Source organism: Babylonia areolata, chromosome 17, assembly GCF_041734735.1.
Source record: "Babylonia areolata isolate BAREFJ2019XMU chromosome 17, ASM4173473v1, whole genome shotgun sequence".
Taxonomy (NCBI): Eukaryota; Metazoa; Mollusca; class Gastropoda; order Neogastropoda; family Buccinidae; genus Babylonia; species Babylonia areolata.
Window position 1 is genome coordinate 19041897 of NC_134892.1, and position 22500 is coordinate 19064396.

At 44.7% G+C, this 22500-nt stretch overlaps 1 protein-coding gene across 2 annotated transcripts in view; it reads right to left on the reverse strand.

Moving 5' to 3' along the window:
- Positions 1 to 3408: 3408 nt before the first annotated feature.
- The window catches only part of LOC143291507 (tetraspanin-1-like), a 38246-nt gene continuing 19154 nt past the window's right edge, over positions 3409 to 22500 (reverse strand). The window contains exons 1-8 of one of the 2 annotated variants that reach the window (XM_076601394.1): positions 21070 to 21234; positions 16279 to 16461; positions 12404 to 12670; positions 11323 to 11397; positions 8377 to 8481; positions 7844 to 8017; positions 6383 to 6466; positions 3409 to 5630 (exon numbers count right to left, since the gene is read on the reverse strand). In XM_076601394.1, the coding sequence (XP_076457509.1) occupies positions 5556 to 5630; positions 6383 to 6466; positions 7844 to 8017; positions 8377 to 8481; positions 11323 to 11397; positions 12404 to 12670; positions 16279 to 16338 (840 nt within the window). In that variant the 5' untranslated portion in view covers positions 16339 to 16461; positions 21070 to 21234 and the 3' untranslated portion in view covers positions 3409 to 5555. Of the gene's footprint in view, positions 5631 to 6382; positions 6467 to 7843; positions 8018 to 8376; positions 8482 to 11322; positions 11398 to 12403; positions 12671 to 16278; positions 16462 to 21069; positions 21235 to 22500 lie in introns of those variants that run through there. The other variant, XM_076601395.1, reaches the window with a different exon arrangement.

Here is a 22500-nt window from a genome sequence, read left to right on the forward strand (position 1 = left end):
ACTTGCATATAATTAGGCTTCATTTTTATTTTTTTGTGCCCATCCCAGAGGTGCAATATTGTTTTAAACAAGATGACTGGAAATAACTGAATTTTTCCTATTTTTATGCCTAATTTGGTGTCAACTGACAAAGTATTTGCAGAGAAAATGTCAATGTTAAAGTTTACCATGGACACACACACACACACACACACACACAAACGAACACCGGGTTAAAACATACTCACTTTGTTTACACAAGTGAGTCAAAAATTGGAAGGGGATAGGTAGATTGTGTGTGTGTGTGTGTGTGAGTGCATGTGTGTTTGTGTGTGTGTGTGTGTGTGTGTGTGTGTGTGAGAGAGAGAGAGAGAGAGAGAGAGAAACGAATCAGACAGACAGACACACACTGAAAGAGAATTCACAAGGTCTTTTTGTCTATGCATTGGTGTTTCAGTAACACTGAAAAACCAACCTCTTTTTCTGAATAATATCGGCTACGGCTATGTAAAACGCATTACCAAAACAAAAAGTCTCTAAGAATTGAGAGGAAGCTAACACACTGACAAAGCACATATGTACACGCAAATAGATATTTGAGAGAGAGAGAAAGAGACAGAAAAAGAGAGAAACAGAGAAAAGACAGAAAGAGAGACAAATAGAGATTTCATAAGCAAAATCTATATTCATCAGCTGCATTTAAAATCAGGACAATCAATCAATGAAACCAAAAAGACAAAGACTGCACAGACAGGCACACAAATAAAGGAAACAATAAGAACGGATTTATATAAACTGATCAACACGCCAAAACACCGCAACCCACATCATCAAAAAATATCGCTTCACATCTCTTGATTAAACAGGAGTTATCGTTATTAGCGTATTGAATCTTATGTACAAAACATAACAACAAAAACGAAAAAAAAAAAACAAAGAAAAAAAAGTCTTGGACGGATCAAGTTGAGAGAATATGGAACGCGGGGATGGGGGATGGGTGTGGGGGAGGGGGTGGAAGAGGAGGGTGAGCAAGTTAGCAGGTTCGCATCATGGTGGGCAGTGAGGGCGGATAACGTCTGGAAAGCTAATTCATTGCATTGTCAGCAGTAGTATAGAAAGTTTTCGGTCTTCACACAATGGGTAGAGCAGCCCGAATTTCACACAGAGAAATCTGTGTGGACAAAAAGTAATACAATTCAATTTACTTTGAGAAGAATTAAAGGGGAAGATGATGCGTGATGCTACATAGCAGCATATCAACGAGAGAATAGGATGTTTGAGAAAGGCAGTGGGTAAATATTCTATACATATATATATATATATATATAGAGAGAGAGAGAGAGAGAGAGAGAGAGAGAGAGAGAGTACTTTTTTAGTCTCGGCTTTGGTCTTGTTTCGTATGTGAAGAGTGAAAGTGGTTGTCGTGGGTGGGAATTATGACCCCCCAACCCCCAGCTCCCCACAAAAAAAGATGTTGGATTGGGGGTAAATGATAGTCATTTCAGCTTTAATGGTGTACTATGGTTCGGGGGGAAGGGAGATGCTGCAGAGAGGATAGCCATAACAATTTCTCTTTCATTTCGTCACTGTCTGTTCTTTGACACAACACGCGTCTTTTGTCGTCATTTCCTGTTCTGTCTGTGACACAACTCGCGTCTTTTGTCGTCACTTCCTGTTCTGTCTGTGACACAACACGCGTCTTTTGTCGTCACTTCCTGTTCTGTCTGTGACACACAACATACGTCTTTTGTCGTCATTTCCTGTTCTGTCTGTGACACAACTCGCATCTGTTGTCGTCACCTCCAGTTCTGTCTGTGACAGAACACATGTCTGTGTGCTCTCTGTGTTACACGAGCGTCTTCCTTCAGCACTGCTCTTCTTTATCTTGACTTCTTCCTCTTCAGCACTGCTCTTCTTTATCTTGACTTCTTCCTCTTCAGGACTGCTCTTCTTTATCTTGACTTTTTCCTCTTCAGCACTGCTCTTCTTCATCTTGACTTCTTCCTCTTCAGCACTGCTCTTCTTTATCTTGACTTCTTCCTCTTCAGGACTGCTCTTCTTTATCTTGACTTTTTCCTCTTCAGCACTGCTCTTCTTCATCTTGACTTCTTCCTCTTCAGCACTGCTCTTCTTTATCTTGACTTCTTCCTCTTCAGGACTGCTCTTCTGTATCTTGACTTCTTCCTCTTCAGGACTGCTCTTCTTTATCTTGACTTCTTCCTCTTCAGCACTGCTCTTCTTTATCTTGACTTCTTCCTCTTCAGCACTGCTCTTCTTTATCTTGACTTCTTCCTCTTCAGGACTGCTCTTCTTTATCTTGACTTCTTCCTCTTCAGGACTGCTCTTCTGTATCTTGACTTCTTCCTCTTCAGGACTGCTCTTCTTTATCTTGACTTCTTCCTCTTCAGGACTGCTCTTCTTTATCTTGACTTCTTCCTCTTCAGGACTGCTCTTCTGTATCTTGACTTCTTCCTCTCCAGAACTGCATGGTGTTTGTTCTTCAAAGTCAGCCACGCAAGAAGCGGATCTTGTGCTTCAAATCACGCCACGTTGATATTTCACTTTAGTTCAGCAGTACAAAGAGATAGTAACAGCAACAATACCAGTAATATGATGATGATGATGATGATGATAATAATAATGATAATAATAATAACAACAACAACAGCAACAACAACAATGATAATAATAATGATGATGATAGTAATAATGATGATGACGATGACGATAATCATGATGATGATGATAATAATTATAATTCTATTTTATTTTACTTATTTGTTTATTTTTATTTATTATTTTATTTTATTTTACTTTTCTTTTTCTCAAGGCCTAAGTGTGATCACTCTCCTTTCCATAGAACTCCAGGCCCAGGGACCCTACACGGGAACGCCAGCAGTCAGCCAGCTGTCCAGAGTGTGTCCATATCAACGCCTGTCCAGAGTCCCGCCTCAAGCCTTCACCTTCAGCAAGTCTTGTCGGAGAGCGGTGGGGAATGTCGGTGAGGGGTGGGGTGGGAATGTCGGTCGGTGAGGGGTGGGGAAGTCGGTGAGGGGTGGGAATGTCGGTGAGGGGTGGGGATGTCGGTGAGGGGTGGGAATGTCGGTGAGTGGTGGGGATGTCGGTGAGGGGTGGGAATGTCGGTCGGTGAGTGGTGGGAATATCGGTGAGGGGTGGGGATGTCGGTGAGGGGTGGGGATGTCGGTGAGGGGTGGGGATGTCGGTGAGGGGTGGGAATGTCGGTCGGTGAGTGGTGGGAATATCGGTGAGGGGTGGGGATGTCGGTGAGGGGTGGGGATGTCGGTGAGGGGTGGGGATGTCGGTGAGGGGTGGGGTGGGAATGTCGGTCGGTGAGGGGTGGGGATGTCGGTGAGGGGTGGGGATGTCGGTGAGTGGTGGGGATGTCGTTGAGGGGTGGGAATGTCGGTCGGTGAGTGGTGGGGATGTCGGTGAGTGGTGGGAATGTCGGTGAGGGGTGGGAATGTCGGTGAGGGGTGGGGATGTCGGGAGAGGCTGTCGACGAGGGGGTGGAGAGGGAGAGAGCAGGGGGTATTGGCGAGGGGGGATGGGACAGGAGATGGGATGTCTGTGAGGGAGGAGGGGGGAGAAATGAGGCCTGTCGGCGAAGGGGGACAGGGATTGAGAAGGACTGTCGGTGAGGAGGGAGAGAGATGATGGGTGACGGCGCGGGGCTGGCGGAGAGAGGGAGGGGGTGTGGGCAAGGGGAGGGGGGAGACAGGGAAGGCGGGGGTGGGTGGGGGGGGGGGGGGTGCTGTACCGACCAGCAGGTCTCAACATTCTGTTTCAGTGCTGATCGGATTGTGTCCATACATGCAGCACAGACACAGACATTCCAGTGCTGATCGGATTGTGTCCATACATGCAGCACAGACAGACAGACATTCCAGTGCTGATCGGATTGTGTCCATACATGCAGCATAGACAGACAGACATTCCAGTGCTGATCGGATTGTGTCCATACATGCAGCATAGACAGACAGACATTCCAGTGCTGATCGGATTGTGTCCATACATGCAGCACAGACAGACAGACATTTCCAGCAAAAGAATCATCAACATACCGACACTGCAACGAAGCAGATCATCTGGCAAAAACACACAGTGATGTGACCTTGACCTGTAAATTTACAAAGCAGTTACGTTCTGCCTGAAACAAAATGACTATACCTTGTTCGATTAAAACTGCGTGAAAAACCTAAGTTCTACAAGGTGTCTACATATTCTACATAGATACCAAGTTATGAGGGGGAGTGGGCAGTGGAGGGGGAGTTGTAGGGGGGGGGGGGGAAGGGGGATCTGATCTTTCTAGTCTGGCGTGAAAAAAAAGTGCTCTTGGTGTAACAACAACAATGACGACAACAAAATACATCAGACAACACACAGGACGGGTCAGGGACACTGTGACAGTGACCAACAACAGGGACAGGAAAAGGAAAGAGGGGTGTGATGAGGAGCAGACAGAAGAGGAGGGGACAGAAGGGGGCAGGAGGTGGTGGAGGAGACGGGGTGGTGGTGCAGGAGTGTTACAAGACGATGAAAGACGATGAGGCCAATCCATTTTGGACGGAACTGTTTGTTTCAATGGTTTTTTTTTTTCATGTTTCTGTTTTTTCTTTTTCTTTTTTAGTAGACAAAGCGTGTGAACTGGTCTATATACGCTTCGCCACACCGGCATAGAAATGAAGGCAGTCAGTGGGAAGGGGAGGAAGAAAGACAGAGAGAGAAAGAGGGAGGGAGAGACAGGAGACAGAGAGAAACAGACAGAGAAAAAGAGACAAAGACTGAAACAGATGCAGAGAAACAGAGAAAGATAGAAACAGGGATAGTACAGACGGACTGACAGGCAAATAAAGGCACAGTGAGACAGACAAACAAGACAAGAACAGAGAGACAGAGAGGTGAGGGCGTTGGGGTAGGGTGGGGAATGGAGGCAGAACCTCAGGGAATGAAGCAGCAGTGATGATTTCCACGGCGTGTGTCCGTGTGTGACATCCAGAAAATCAGACCTCAAAACTGGATGGATCTCATCCTCTGGTGAGAGGTGTGGAGGTGGGGGGGGGAGGAAGAAGGGTAGAAGGGACAAACCATAGAGAGAAAGAGAAAGACAAACAGAGACAAAGAGACGAGAGAGAGACAGAGACGGAGAGACACGAGAGAGACGGACAGACAGACAGACACAGAGACATGAGACAGAGAGAGTGAGAGAGAACAGAGAGAGGGACAGAGAGATATGGAGACAGACACAGAGAGGCAGAGATAGAGAACACAAATAGTCTGAAACGTGAGAGGCGGGAGGAGCAAAGAAGGCAGACTGCCAACAGACTACGTGACGTTGAAACACTGATGAGCGATCCCGGGCGCTTGGTCACGAGGATGAGTTGGGCAAAATTGTGAAACGGGTCCCAAGAGACAGTGGGTGGCCGTGGCATCAAAGAGAAGACAAATCAGACCTGCCCCTGCGTGAAGGGGAGGGGGGCGGGGGAATCATGGGTGAGAGGGGTGCAGGGGTGGCGTGATGCCGGGTGTGGGGGTAGGGGTGTCGGGGTGAAGGGAGCTCAGTAAGGGCCGATCTTGTTGTTCTCATCGTTGACGTCCTTGATGATGAGAATGGCGAAGATGATCTCCAGCACCTGTGAACACACAGGTGACAGACAGAGCGTTGTGAACGTGCAGCCCTTGGGCACGTGTGTCGTGTTGTCATCATTGTGGCACACTCTTCTTGTTGAAGTGTCTTCCACCATTCACGTGGTTTCACACACACACACACATACACACACACACACGCGCGCGCGCGCACACACACACACACAAACACATGCGCACATACACACACACATACATACACATAAACATACACACGCACACACACCCACATAGAATTCAAACAAAAAAATCAAAAATACCTTCCAACTATTATTAAATCAAGTCAGCTAATACTGGAAGACAAACGTGTGGGACTGTTTGGGAAATATGTCAGTAACTGCTGTCAAAAACGCCATAGGTGCAGGAGTGATTCAATCTCATGTTCAATATTATTCTATTTTGTTTTGCTTTTTTGTGCGTGGTTTCATGTAACTTTGCATGCGTGTCTTATAAACCTTGTTCAGGTTTAACTGACATTAAAATTGATTCTGATTCTGATTCTGATTCACATACAAGAACCCCTCCCCCAACACACAAACACACACAACCTTCCCCGACACACACACGCGCGCGCACGCACGCAGAAACACACACACACACACACACACACACACACACACACACACACAAACACAATATCACACACACACAACAACAACAACAATAACAACGATGACAACGACAACCGCCAGAGAGACAGGAAGGATGGGAGGTAGGGAGACAGAGACTTCATTTTCACCTGCAGAAGCAAGATAGCGGCCAGACCAATAGCGGAGATGGTGATGTCTGCCAGGACCTTGTCTTGCAGAAGGATGTAGCAGCCCTGGAAAAGAAAAGCTGGATATGGCTGTGTGTCACATTGTCATGCTGCCCTGTTCTTCTACAGCTCTCTTGTATTTGGGGCGTGCTCGGTATATACTATTATTATCATAATATATATATATATATATATATATATATATAATACTGTTTAAACCAATGGATTGTTATATGGAACGATTGAGTTCAGTTTTCAGTTTCAGTAGCTCAAGGAGGCGTCACTGCGTTCGGACAAATCCATACACGCTACACCACATCTGCCAAGCAGATGCCTGACCAGCAGCGTAACCCAACGCGCTTAGTCAGGCCTTGAGAAAAAAAAAATTAATTGATTGAATATCGAAAGAAAGCGAGAGATGGAAAGAAAGAAAGAATAAGAAGAAAAAAACAACAAAACGGAATAAAACGAAAAAGAGAGAGAGAGAGAAAACCAGACAGAATAGAAGGGAAGAATCAATACAACAGAAAGAGATGGATGCAAGTAGGTACGTGTGTATGTATGTATGTATGTATGTATGTATGCATGTATATTTGTATTTGTATTTCTTTTTATCACAACAGATTTCTCTGTGTGAAATTCGGGCTGCTCTCCCCAGGGAGAGCGCGTCGCTATACTACAGCGCCACCCATTTTTTTGTAATTTTTTTTTCCTGCTTGCAGTTTAATTTGTTTTTCCTATGTAAGTGGATTTTTCTACAGAATTTTGCCAGGCACAACCCTTTTGTTGCCTAGGGTTCTTTTACGTGTGCTAAGTGCATGCTGCACACGGGACCTGGGTTTATCGTCTCATCCGAATGACTAGCGTCCAGACCACCACTCAAGGTCTAGTGGAAGGGGAGAAAATATCGGCGGCTGAGCCGTGATTCGATCCAGCGCGCTGATTCTCTCGCTTCCTTGTCGGACGCGTTACCTCCAGGCCGTCACTCCACTATATATGATCATATGCACACACACACACACACACACACACACACACACACACACACACACACGTCCCCCTTCTCTTTCTCCCATCTCCCCCACCCACCACCCCCTCATTCACCCACCCACCCACATTCTCACCTTGATTTTACTAGTAGTTAGTTTTATATTCAATTTGTTGGATTCCTTAGTTTGTTCCCATTCCCTAAATGTCCTTCTCCATTCTAAAGTTGTGCTTCTTGCCAAATGTGTATTTGAAAACAGTTCAAACACGTTCCCATACACATAAACACATTCACTGCACACACACTTTTTTTGTGTGTGTGTCTAAAATCATTTTCGTGAACAGACGATCAACCAACCAATTAACCAACACATACACACACACGTCCCCCTTCTCGCCTCCCCCAACCCGCACCCCTCTCCCACTCCCCCCCCACCCCCACCCCCACACACACACCTTCTTGTTGTAGTCAGCAGGAGGGGCGGTGGGCGGGGAGGCTGTGCAGGCTTGCTGTCGGGCCTGCATGGCCGCGTTGTTGGAGTCGCCCTCGATGATCTCTTTCAGACAGCAGCTGGGCGGCTTGTTTCCCCCGGAGAAGTCCTCCCAGCCGCGGATCCCACAGCAACCCAGCTGCACAGCACAGGTCGCTACAGTCATGGCTTGCTCGTCAACAGTCACTTCAGTTTTGGATTTTGATTTATTGACTAACCAAACACACACACACACACACACACACACACACACACACACACACCTAGAGCCCCCTTCCCCATCCCCACACATTTTCACACACCTACAATCCTCCCTCCCTCCCCCACCCCACACACACACATGCACACGCGCGTCATGCACACGCACACGCCTCACATCACCATACACACACAGTCTCCTCACACACTCAATCCACCCCCAACCCACACCCGCACACTTACCTCCCCCTCCCCTACACACACGTTCCCACCACCCCTACCCCCACACGATGACTGTACCAGGTACTGCAAGATGTTGATGGCAAAGGAGAAGACGTCCTTCCCATCAGCGTCGAACTCGTCCTTCACCTTGTCCCCCACCGTGCTCTTGATTTTGTCGTGCAGCTGACAACACAACCATCATGTCTTTAACACACACAGAGCGACAGAGAGGGAGAGAGAGGGAGACAGACAGACAGACAAGAGGCAGAGAGACAAAGAGACAGACAGAGGCACAATGAGAGTGAGTGAGAGAGACAGACAGACAGACACACAGTGGCAGAGAGACAGACAGAGGTACAAAGAGAGAGACAGATAGACAGACAGACAGACAGACACAGGCAGACAGACACAGGCACAAAGACAGAGAGAGAGCGAGACCTACAGACAGACAGAGACAAAGCGACAGACAGAGGCACAGAGAGAGAGAGACAGAGAGAGAGAGACAGACAGAGAGACAGACACAGGCAGAAAGACAGAGGCACAAAGAGAGAGAGAGAGAGAGAGACCTACAGACAGACAGAGACAAAGCGACAGACAGAGGCACAGAGAGAGAGAGACAGAGAGAGAGAGACAGACAGAGAGACAGACACAGGCAGAAAGACAGAGGCACAAAGAGAGAGAGAGAGACAGAGACAGACAGACAGACAGAAACGAAAGAGACAGAGACAGACAGACAGACAGAAACGAAAGAGACAGAGACAGAGACAGACAGACAGACAGAAACGAAAGAGACAGAGACAGAGACAGACAGACAGACAGAAACGAAAGAGACAGAGACAGACAGACAGACAGAAACGAAAGAGACAGAGACAGAGACAGACAGACAGAAACGAAACGAAACGAAACGAAAGAGGTGTCAGTGACAAAGCGCATGACCTCCTCACTTTCCTGCTTGCCCGACTGTTACCTGCCTTCCTCTATTGAATGGCTGTCAGTGTTAACAACTGGGAATCACGTCTTCACACGCTCAATCAAGACAAAGGACAATTACAAAACAAGAACAGGGGAAAATGCCTCAGATGTTTTCCTTTCCTTCAAAACCTTCACTTCCCCGCATATTCTCCAACGATTTAATCCAACAAGCCATTCTCGAAACAGAAACAACAACAGCAGGTGGCGCTTTGCTTCTCAATGAGCCCCACTGAATCAGTCAAGTATAACTGGTGCGGGGTATCAGCTATGTCCTGGGTAGCTTCGTTGAAACTCTTCACGGATGTATTCATTCTTGTTGACTCACGTGTGCAAACAATGTGTGTCTGTGTAATGACACGGTGTGTGTGTGTGTGTGTGTGTGTGTGTGTGTGTGTGCGTGTGTGTGCGTGCATGTGTGTCAGTGGTTGGTTTTAACGTTGGGTGTTTCTCAGAAACTAGGAAAAATGGTAGTTATGAGTAACAGTAGACCTTTAAAGCCATCCCATTTAAGACGATATGAAACTCAGGGTGAGAGGTAAAAAGTCAATGTCATTATCTGTGAAAGAACAATAACAACAACACGATAAAGATTCTATATATAGTCTTTTTAAATCAAACTTACTATTGTGACTGGTCGTTTAAAGAAATTGTAAAAATGTTCACTTCTTTTGTTTATTTTGTCTAATTTTCTAATTTTGTTTCATGTTCATATTTCACATAAGGAAGGCTCTCAAGGTCTAAGCACAGCGTTGGGACACAGAATGGGTCAGACATCTGCTTTTTGATTAACGCAGGTGGGGGCGCAGCTTCTATGGATTACTTCGCACGCTATGACACCACATTTAAACCGAAACTCTGATGACTGTTCACTACCTGTAACATGATGCACGTGCACCACACGGTCCAGCCCTCCCCCAAGCCCCGTCCCCAACCTCACACGTGTTGCCATTGTATTTGTATTTCTTTTTAGCACAACAGATTTCTCTGTGTGAAATTCAGGCTGCTCTCCCCAGGGACAGCGCATAGCTACACGACAGCACCACCTATTTTTTTGTATTTTTTCTTGCGTGCAGTTTTACTTGTTTTTCCTATCGAAGTGGAGTTTTCTACAGAATTTTGCCAGGAACAACCCTTTTGTTGCCGTGGGTTCTTTTACGTGCGCTAAGTGCATGTTGCACACGGGACCTGGGTTTATCGTCTCATCCGAATGACTAGCGTCCTGACCACCACTCAAGGTCTAGTGGAGGGGGAGAAAATATCGGCGGCTGAGCCGTGATTCAAACCAGCGCACTCAGATTCTCTCGTTTCCTATGTGGACGCGTTACCTCTATGCCAACGCTCCACATGAGTAGAGAGAGAGAGAGAGAGAGAGAGAGAAAGCCCGGCAGACAGTCAGAGAGACAGACACAGAGAGAACGACAGACAGACAGAGTCAGAGAGACAGACACAGGCAGAGAGAAACTGGACAGACAGACAGACAGAGAGACAGTGTGAGTCAGAGAGACAGACACAGGCAGAGAAACACAGAGAGACAGGACAGACAGACAGAGTCAGGAACACAGACAGACAGAGGCAGAGAGACAGACAGAGGCACAAAGAGAGAGAGTGCGAGACAGACCGACAGTCAGAGAGACAGATACAGGCAGAGAGACAGACAGAGGCACAAAGAGAGAGAGATAGAGAGAGAGGGAGGGAGGGAGAGAGAGGAAGACAGGGGCACAAAGAGAGACAGACAGACAGAGAGAGTCAGAGAGACAGACACAGGCAGAGAGACTGATAGAGGCACAAAGAGAGAGACAGACAGAGTCAGAGAGACAGATACAGGCAGAGAGACAGAGAGACAGATAGAGGCACAAAGAGAGAGAGAGAGAGACAGACAGACAAACAGACAGACAGTCAGAGAAACAGACACAGACAGACAGACAGTGTCAGAGAGACAGACACAGGCAGAGAGACAGGGAGACAGACAGAGGCACAAAGAGAGAGAGAGAGAGCGAGAGAGAGAGAGAGGGAGAGAGAGGTATTAGCAAGGTAGCGTGTGACGTGACTCACCACAGAATCCTTGGCCAAGAAAAGACCTCCCACCACGCCTTGACAAATCACCAGAATCAGCATCACGATCACAAACTGCAACCAGTCAGAACGTAAACTAATCGATCAATCAAAATCACTCAATCGACCAATCAAATTCAACCAATCAATCAATTATTAAAACCGATCGTTCAGACCAATAAATCAGTCAATAATTCAATCAACAATTAAATTAAATTTTGTCTATCAATTAGAATCAATCAATCAATCCAGACTATCGTTCATGACTTTACTAAATCAGAATCCAACAAAATCAGTTAACAAATTAACCAAAACCAATCATTCAAAATCAATCATTCATTCAGGACTTCATTGAATCAACCAGAGTGTCAGTAAACGCGCAGATGGATAGGTGAGTGGACTGATGTGTGAACGAAGGAAGGCATAAGTGAGTGAAAGAGCAAACGAAGGAAAGCACTATCTGAACTCGTTCACACACTCAACTGTGTGTGTGTGTGTGTGTGTGTGTGTGTGTGTGTGTGTGTGCGCGCGCGCGCGCATGCATGCAGTCAAGCGAACATCCCACCACACCACACAAAAAACCAACAAAACAACACTTCACACACTGACACTTACACTCACACACATACCCTCTCCCCACAATTCTCCAAAACTGCACCCACCCCACCTCTTCACCACCCTCCATTCCCCGCCCCCCCCTAACTCCCAACCCCCTCCCTCACCCACACAACTTCTCCGTTCGTGGTCTGCGACACTCGCCCGTGTACACGACTGGACTCTTACCTGAATGACTACTTTCACCCTCGCCAGAGAGGCAGTCCTACTTTGCTTTTGGGATGTGGGGGTTGCGGACTTTTCCATAACCCACCGAAAGCTGAGGGTTCCGGGTTCGGATCCCGGTCACGGCGCCTGGTGGGTAAAGGGAGGAGATTTTTTTTCCGATCTCCCAGGTCAACATATGTGCAGACCTGCTAGTACCTGAACCCCCTTCGCACGTGTGTGTACGCATGCACATGTAGAGGATCAAATGCGCAGTTAAAGATCGTGCAATCCACACAACTCCAGCAACAGCAGAACCTACCACCACCAGCAGAGGCCTCCACTTGCAGCAGGCACCACAACACGCCATGAAGGACACGAAGAACAGAACGGAGCCGAAGGCGATGAAAGCGATGCCGATTTCACCGACGAAAGGCAGATCGGAGATGTCTTCGAGGTCCGGGATGTTGAACTTGTCCTTTGTGGCCTGGTCCAACGAAGCGCTCACCGCTCCAAGCACGGGCTCCACCAGCGAGGAGGCGAAGAACTTGAGGAAGACCCCAGCCGCCACCAGAGCCAGAGAGATCAGCTGCAACAGGCAGGGGAGAACACTCATGGGGTCATCGATTTGAAAATCAACTCGAATGTTTTGTTGTGTTTTTTTTCTATACAAGAAAAATACAAGAAACAGAATTAAAATGGTTCCTTATTAATTATCGTGTCCTTCTGACAAATTCTATGTTGATGAATATGGGAGTGTTAACAGATAACAAATGTGTTTTTTGTAAAAAAGAATGAAAAAGACACGATCCTACATTATCTATGGGAATGTAATCATGTACAAGTGTTTTGAACTGAGTCTGTACGATACTTCAAAGAAAAGTGTCCAAATTGTGATAGACTTGATCTCAACCATGTGTTGGTGCTTTTTGGGTGCGACAATAAAACAAAAACTGATGGCTGCTTCTCACATATGTTATTGACAACCAAATTCTTTATAACTATACAAATGTAGAATCAATAAACTAAATGCAACAATACAAATGTTCATAAACGACCATAAAAGGCATATGAAATCGACAAGTTTGTTTGTAGAATATCTACGGAAAATAAGAAATGTGTGCAGAAATGGGCACCATACATATATATCGTACAAAATTACGATTTGTATCGTATAGAATTAAGGTGTGAATCAAGTATTGTTGTTACTTTGCTGTAAACTAAGCATCAAAATTAATCTAGGAATGAATAATCGTTGTCCTGATTATGCTTTGATGTGAGCCAAGCATTGTAATATCACATGAAAACAATGTGTGAATGAAAACCTATTAACCTGCCTTTATTACTTCGATGTAAACTGGGCACAGCAATACCAGTGGAATCAATGTGTGAACGGTTAGTTTAAATTCTGCGGTTACTACAATTTCATCGTAAATCGTGCTTTATAATATCAGAAAGTACAATTTTTGAATGAACATTTACTGTTCTTCCGATATAATGCCTGGTGTAGAGTGATTGTATTTTGAACAATATGTTGTTGTAACTTGTTTAAGTAAAATATCATATTCTATATTTTAGCCTTAGTCTGAATAGAAATGTTTGGGGGGGGGGGGGGGGGGGGGGGGGGGCATCAGAGTTAGAGAAATCAGCCACCAGAACCCCTTAACAATTTTCAGTTTATCATCCTCAAAATCTGGACTTTATTTGACTCTGTGATTCTAAAGCTCATACTTTCTTCTAGACAGTGGAAGTGGGGTAACTGGGAAGTAGAGAGATTAACTGATGTATGTGTTGTCATGATGTTTTGATTCTGTTTCTTTTGTTTACAGTTTACTTCTTTGGTTTCTTGAGGGCGAAGTTTGGGTGCAATATATTCCTTGCTTATCTATTACTCACGTTCATCAAGAATTTGTTTTGTCACAAAGCACGCCTTGATAATCATAGTAACAGAGTGTGTGATCTGTTTAACACTTGTTTTACTGTGCGTAAATTAGCAGGAAAGAGTTGTCAGTAAAAAAAAAGCCACATGTAATAAGAATTTGATTTCCAGCTGTATTACATCTTCATGCATTTTTAAAAAATGCGACCATAAACACATCTTAAATCCTTCCAAGAGAATTCCCTCCCCTGAGTTAATAAATGGATTTGGGCCGATCATTATGTTTCAAATTACCATACTGAACAGTACACTGACGTTTTCAGACAAAACAATTGAGATTTTAAAAAAAGAGTTATGTATGCATCTATGTATGTTTTTTTAAGGTACAAGATTGTAATTTCGCTGCATATTCTGGTTTCCATCATGTATATCAAAGTGTTTTTAAAAAGCAATATCAGTACTGAGTTTGAAAGGAAAAGAACTTTAAAAAATAATGATAAATGAATAAATGAAATAAAATATTATATATACATACATACATACACACACACACACACACACACATATATATATATATATATATATATATATATATATATATACTGGTATATATATATATATATATAGAGAGAGAGAGAGAGAGAGAGAGAGAGAGAGAGAGAGAGAGAGAGAGAGAGAGAGAGAGAGAGAGATAAAGAAAATTAGCCACCAGAACACTAATATAAGGGTCCCAAGAAGGGAACAGATTATATTTGTTCATTGCGCCAGTCAACAGAAAGTCATCGACTGCAATAAAAACGACGTGATTCCTTTGTGTCATCCCTATCTGCCCATCCTCATTCGACCATTCCCGATTCACCTATCACTAAATCGGTAAATTCTGATTCTCCTATTTCCAGTTCGCCTATATATACTGCATTGCTGTGTGAGTGTATGGATGTATGTAGAACGATGGGGAAGTAAATCTCTCAGGTCTGTGTGGGAATCGAACCCGCTGACCCTGGCTTCCTCGTCGGGTGTATTACCAGTGGACCACACACTTGTAGTCCTTGAGGCTCACTTTTGGTTTCAGTTTCTCAATGAGGCGTCACTGCGTTCGGGCAAATCCACATACGCTCTACCCTATCTGCCTGACAGATCCCTGACCAGCAGCATAACACCATCGTGGTCAGTCAGGCTTTGAGTACGTGCATATACATTTGTGTACCTTTTAGAGTGGATTTTTTTCTGCAAACTTTCGCCAGAGGACAACACTCATGTTGTTATGGTTTCTTTTTCAGTACGCCAAGCGCTGCTGCACCTGTGACCTCGGTTTATCGTCTCATCCGAATGACTAGACGCTCAGTTTGATTTCCCCGTCAAACTTGGGAGAAAGGGGGAGAGCGGGATTTGAACCCAAACCCTCACGGACTCTCTGTATTGGCAGATGAGTGTCTTAACCATTCTGCCACCTTCAACCTTACTCCTTGAACGGAAACAAACGGCCCAAATCCCTGGCATAATTCTCTATGATGGCAGTTTTGACCCAAACCACACTACTGCAAACAATCGAACACATTTGTAAATTCCAAACCTCTGTCCTGTTTTGACCCTTTCACAGGCAACACAGCCAAATCAATATCTTGTTCTTCAAAGGCTGTCACTGCCATCAATAAACCATGTTGTTGTTTTTTTGTTCCCGTCAATAGATCAGTGGACAATAAACAACCCGTATGCCTTGCATGGCGTCAGCACCACCTTTTGTGAGGCACGGAGAAAGCCGTTATCCTTCATTCCTGACACGTTGTGGACGGCGTGCACAGTCCTGTCTATATCTTGCTCTCTGGGGCTGCAAGGGTGAGGCGTTCTCGGTGGAAAAAAGCACTTCAGACTTATCTATGAACATGGTGTAAAAGTGTACAGACTGATCAATAAACATGGTGTAAAAGCGTGCAGACTAATCTATAAACATGGTGTAAAAGCGTGCGGACTGATCTATACACGCGACACCAAGACTGCTTTGAAAACAGAAAAGAGGGAAACAGAAGCCCGATCTTGGAGTAAACACATTGCAATATATGATCAGGCTTTGAGAGCCTACCCTACAACAACAACAACTACAACACAAAACCAAAACGTGCAAACAATAATAATAAAAAAAATCCACAAACAACGACAAGAACAAATGTATACTGACTAGACTTCGGAAGTTAGATATATTTTTTTTTCCTTCTTAATCTCTCGTCGTCAGTTGCTTACCTACCAAGCAAACAAAACAAAACAAAACAAACTAACAACAACAAAAAGCAACAAAAGCAATGACATGGAGCAGAACTCACCAAGAAAACCAGGTTGAGGATGATCAGAATGACCCGTCCGATTCCTGTGATACAACCCATGGTGTGCTTGCTTCTCTCCTTCTTCTTCTGCTGTCCTGGCTTCCTTCTCTCTTTCCTTCCTTCCTTTTTCTTCTTTTCTTTTATCCTTCGCTCGTTCACACGTTCCAGCAACCGTACTTGAACCTGTTTGGGTATAAAGATAAAAGCGGGGGAGTGTTGGGCGGGATAAACAGACAGACAGACACACCGACACTTGTTTCCATAACAACCAAATGCTGACATGGATTACAGGATTTTTAACGTGCGTATTTGATCTTTTGCTTGCGTATACACGCGGAGGGGGTTCAGGCAATGGCAGGTCTGCACATATGTTGACCTGGGAGATCGGAAAAAATCTCCACCCTTTACCCACCAGGCGCCGTCACCGAGATTCGAACCCAGGACCCTCAGATTGAAAGTCCAACGCTTTAACCATTCGGCTATTGCGCCAGTCGATACTGAGGTCTCAAACAGTATGACGTAGCCAGGCTGTCTGGAGGCGATGGTAAAAAAAAAAAAAAGGGTCAGCTTATCCGTGCTGTCTGGTTTTGTTGCTATTTCTGTGGCCTGTTTCTTCTCTGCCCTCACGTCTCTTCCCCAGAGATTAAGTTATGTCCACAGTGTGGTTACTGATAGTTTCAGTTTCAGTAGCTCAAGGAGGCGTCACTGCGTTCGGACAAATCCATATACGCTACACCACATCTGCCAAGCAGATGCCTGACCAGCAGCGTAACCCAACGCGCTTAGTCAGGCATTGAGAAAAAAAAAAGAAAGAAAAAAAGGTGAATAAATAATACATAAGCTTACATAAATAAATAAATAAATAATAATTATGATATAAAAAAAGGTAGTAGTACTGATAATAATAAAATAGATAAATAAATAAATAAATAAGACAACAATGATGATAAATAAGCAAATAAATGTAAAACATGAAGACACACATTCACACATACACCCACACATGCATAACAGATATGCACCAAACATGCAGTTTCACAGATATGAAAGCACAGTCAAATACATATAAACGTACATGAGCTCCAACACACACACACACACACACACACACACATACACACACATTACCCTGCACCTCCTCTACCCCCCCTCCTCCACACACTCATTTCTAGTCTATGTATCGCAGCTTCCACGGCACACAGACACACACACACACACACACACACAAACACACACACAGAGATGAACACTTACTTGTACAAGCACACACACACACGCCCATAATTATCTCCCACCCCCAACCCCACACACATATATACAAAGATTTATATATATATACGTTCCAATATCCTGTTGCTCCCACAGTGTAGGCATGCATACACTCACATACCTCATCCTCTACTCCACCTCCTCTCCGCACCCCCACCTCCCCCTCACACACACACACACACACACACACACACACACACACACGCACAGAACTCTCCTGACACTTGTGTACACTTACACTCTCGCGCATGCACAAACGCACTCAAAAACACAGACCCACACATACACACAAACACACACACGCACAGAGGCTGCCACTAACTGGCCGCAAGAGGGATGGGAAAAGATCTCTGATGCCAAGAACATGGCGTCTAGTGTGTTGCTCAGTCTATTGTATTTGGAAAAGCCCACAGAAACTCTGTTCCATTTTGAAGAAATTTGCGCAATGTTGGTTTTGAATTGATGCCGATATTTGTTTGATTTGCAAAGCATCGTGCTCTACCTTTCATGTTAGGGGGGTGAGCGAGAGAAAGGGAAGAGAGAGATAGAGAGGGAGAGAGATGTTCCGCCTGGTTTGCCCAGTTCCCATACAGACGAGAGAGAGAAAGCAAAACGGGCCTGACAGGTAGGCACAACAGGGCAGAGTCAAACTATCAACTATCCCCCACTGGGGAAGGCGGCTCGATCAAAAATAGGAGAATCGGGACATACTGAAATGGACCAGCACGACAGTACAGAAAGCGATGGCCCGATTTGCCTGCTATGCGACAGTGCGGTCATCCTCAGTGGCCCTCTTGAGGCACTGGCCTTTTGTCCTATTTCGCATACTTGTTATTCCCGTTTTGCTTATTCTTCGTCTCTCTCTCTCTCTCTTGTTCACATCGTCATCACAGAAGTTGGGCTATCAATAAATGAACACACGTGCACACACATACATCCTTGCCCCCGAACGCACAAACACATACACACAAACACACACGCACACACACACACGACACCCACCCACTGTCTCTATATCACACACACACACACACACACACACACACACACACACACTAAAAGCACTTATAGTGAATAGACGTTAAACTGAAGAAAACACACACACACACACACACACACACACACACACACACTAAAAGCACTTATAGTGAATAGACGTTAAACTGAAGAAAACACACACACACACACACACACACACACGTGTGTGTGTGTGTGTGTGTGTGTGTGTGTGTGTGTGTATCAATTGAAAACAACAACAACAAACGAGGTGCTGAACAGGCGAAACAGGAAATGCGGGTAGACGAAACAGTACAAAGAATCAAACTGAAACACCACCAAGACGGATGTCGACACAATCAAAGAGTTGGTCAATCAGGAACAGACAGGTTCGGGTGGCACCTATCGACTTCATCAAACAGGCACTGGAGTGGAACCCTCAAAGGACACCAGCATTTACAGGTGTGGAGGGCGCGGGGGACGGAGGAGGACAAAGACCAAGGCAGACTTTTTCTAGCGGACATGGCTGTGGGTTTGCATCCTTCAGTCCATGACCCTCGTGCTGCCTGCTGGTACACATGTTTTTTTCGTGGACAACGTTCCGCGCCGCTGACAGGCTGTGGCTGTTCCTTAATTCACACGTTCAGGTTGAGTGGAGCGGGTGTGCGAATGGTCTTGTGTGTGTGTGTGTGTGTGTGTGTGTGTGTGGAGGGGGGGTATGGGTGGTGGTGGTGTGTGTGTGTGTGGAGCAGGGGTATGGGTGGTTTGTGGAGGTGGTGTGTGTGTGCGAGAGAGAGGGAGGGAAAGAGAGAAGATTGATAGATAGATAGAGAGAGAGAGAGAGAGAGAGAGAGAGAGAGAGAGAGAGAGAGAGACTGTGTCTGTGAGCGAGAGCGAGAGAAAGAGTTGAGATATAGACATACAGATAGATAGATAGATAGATAGAGAGAGAGTGAGAGAGAGAGAGAATGTGTGTGTGTGTGTGTGTCTGTGTGTGTGTGTGTGTGTGTGTGTGTGTGTGTGTGTGAGTGTGTGTGTGTGTGTGTGTGTGTGTCAGCGTGAGAGAGACAGAGAGAGAGAGACAGAGAGAGAGAGAAAGATGTTCCGCCTTGTGTGCTCAGATCCCATACAGACGTGTGAAGTGAGGGATATTGTTTACAACCTCCTGTGAAATGTATTGACACAACTCTGTCGCAGGCAGAAAACGACATGCGCAGACGGAATACACATAACTAAGCATGTACCTTACACATGCAATTGTGCGCGCGCGCACATACACACACACACGAAAAACTCTCTCTCTCTCTCTCTCTCTCTCTCACACACATCATGGATGTTGACACACACTCAGACCAATATGTCACTTCTGTTAACAAGAGAACTCTCCACTCATATAGCTGTGTAGAAGAAGGAGAAGGAGATATACAGAGGCAGACCCAGATAAGTAAAGACGTGAGTAAATACGATTGAAATGAATAAATAGTTTGATGGATAGATAAGTAAATAAATAGGCAAGTAAATAAATAAAGAAATGAACACACACACACACACACACACACACACACACATATATATATATATATATATATATATATATATACTCATACACACACACACACAGACACACACACACACACACACAGTGTGTGTGTGTGTGTGTGTGTGTGTGTGTGTCTGTGTCTGTGTCTGTTTATATATATATATATATATATATATATATATATATATATATATATATATAAACAGGCACACACACACACACAGAGATATAATAACACACATATATATATATATATATATATATATATATATACAAAGCAATGGCTCTAATTAGCCAACCAACTAAGTAAATAGCCTAAGAGAAGGCTCTCCCGGCCTAATCAGCGCGTTGAGTTGTGTCAAAATCTTTTTTTTTTTCATCTTTTATATTCATAAACAGCAGATGTAGAGCAGCGTATATGGATTAGTCCGTACGCTTTGGCACCTCACTGAAACTGAAACTAGAAATGTAGAGTTAAACTGAAACTATCAAAGAACAAACTAAAAAATAAATAGATAACTGGATAAATGAATAAGTAGACAAACAAACAAAACAAACGAATGAATAATAATAATAATAATAATAATAAAATGAATAGGTCTAGATTAATGAATAAGTTACTCAATCTAGCTAATGATCTAACTGAGAACGTACACAGGAATATAAGATCAAATAAATGAATAGGCCTAAACAAATACATAAGATATATGAAAAAGGATCACTGACTCCATTTGACTATCTAACGAACCAAGAACGAACATAATGATTCAGTAAATAAATAAATGAATAAACAAATAAGTAAATAGATTAAAAAAGATATATATATATATATATATATATATATATATATACGACTATTTTAAACTAAAAAATAAATGAATAAATATATAAATAACTCTAACTAATCAAACACAACAGCAAACAAACGAAAAAAAAAAACGAACAAAGAAGGAGCTCAAGCACTGGATAAAAGTCGTCAAGTTTACCTTGGGGAGAGAACGTTTTCTGATGAAAAGAAATTGTGGAACCACAAATCTGCGAACCTGACTCAAGAAAACCGACTTGTCGTCTGCTTGAAAGGGGTTCGCGGCGGACTGCAGAACACCGGGCAATAAAACGTGGATCGGTATGGAGATGTGGACAAGGTCTGAACCATACCACGCACGTTCGCCGAGCCAGTGATAGACGTGGATTGACTTCTGGCCCGCGTTGAGGTTTCTACACACACACACACACACACACACGCGCGCGCGCGCACGCACGTACGCACGCACACACACACACGCACGCACACGCACGCACTCACACACAAGCACGCACGCACGTAAGCACGCACGCACGCACGCACACATACACACCTAAGCACGCACGCACGCACACACACGCACGCACGCACACACACGCACGCACGCACACACACGCACGAACGCACACACACAGACGTACGTACGCACGCACGCAGGCACGCACACACACACACACACACACACACACACACACACACACACACACACACACACACACACACACACACATGGCGGTGTCGGTTGTTTGATTCCGTTTCTGATTCCCTCCGACGCCTGTGGATCTGATGAACTGATCATCTTATAACTCGTTCAACGGGAATGGATTGAAGTCACTCTTTCAATGGTTCGTTGACGAATGTACCGCCGGAATTTTCTCCCCCAAGACTAGACCTTGAGTGGTGGTCTGGACGCTAGTCATTCGAATGAGACGATAAATCGAGGTCCCGTGTGCAGCATGCACTTAGCGCACGTAAAAGAATTCACGGCAACAAAAGGTTTGTCCCTGGCAAAATTCTGTAGAAAAATCTACTTCGATAGGAAAAACAAACAAACAAACAAAATTTTTAATGCACGCAGGAAAAAATACCCCCCTCCCCACCCCACCCCCTCCAAAAAAAAAAAGAAAAAGAAAAAAAGGGTGTCGCTCTCAGTGTAGTGCACACACACAACACACACACACACACACACACACACACACACACACACACACACACCACAGTACTTCGCAACCGAGGCGATAACTGTGATGGTAAAACGTACTTTGTAGTTAATTCATTGCGCTCCTGCAATGTTAAAAACAGCGTCTAACTATATCACAGACAGGGTGGTGCTTTTGACAAAGGTAAATGCAGGAACCAGGGCTCATATTTCGAGCATGTCCAGACCATAACCTGAGTGGCAGGCCTTTGGGCTTTCCGGGTTGTAGCCGTTTGAGTTTGAATATAGTGTGTGTGTGTGTGAGTTAATTTGTGGTGATTTTATTAATGTGTGTGTGGGTGTGTGTGTGTGTGTGCATGTGTGTGTGTGTGTGTGTTGTGTGTGTGTGTGTGTGTGTGTTTGTGTACGTGCGCGCGCCTTCGTGCGCACGTGTGTGTGTGTGTGTGTGTGTGT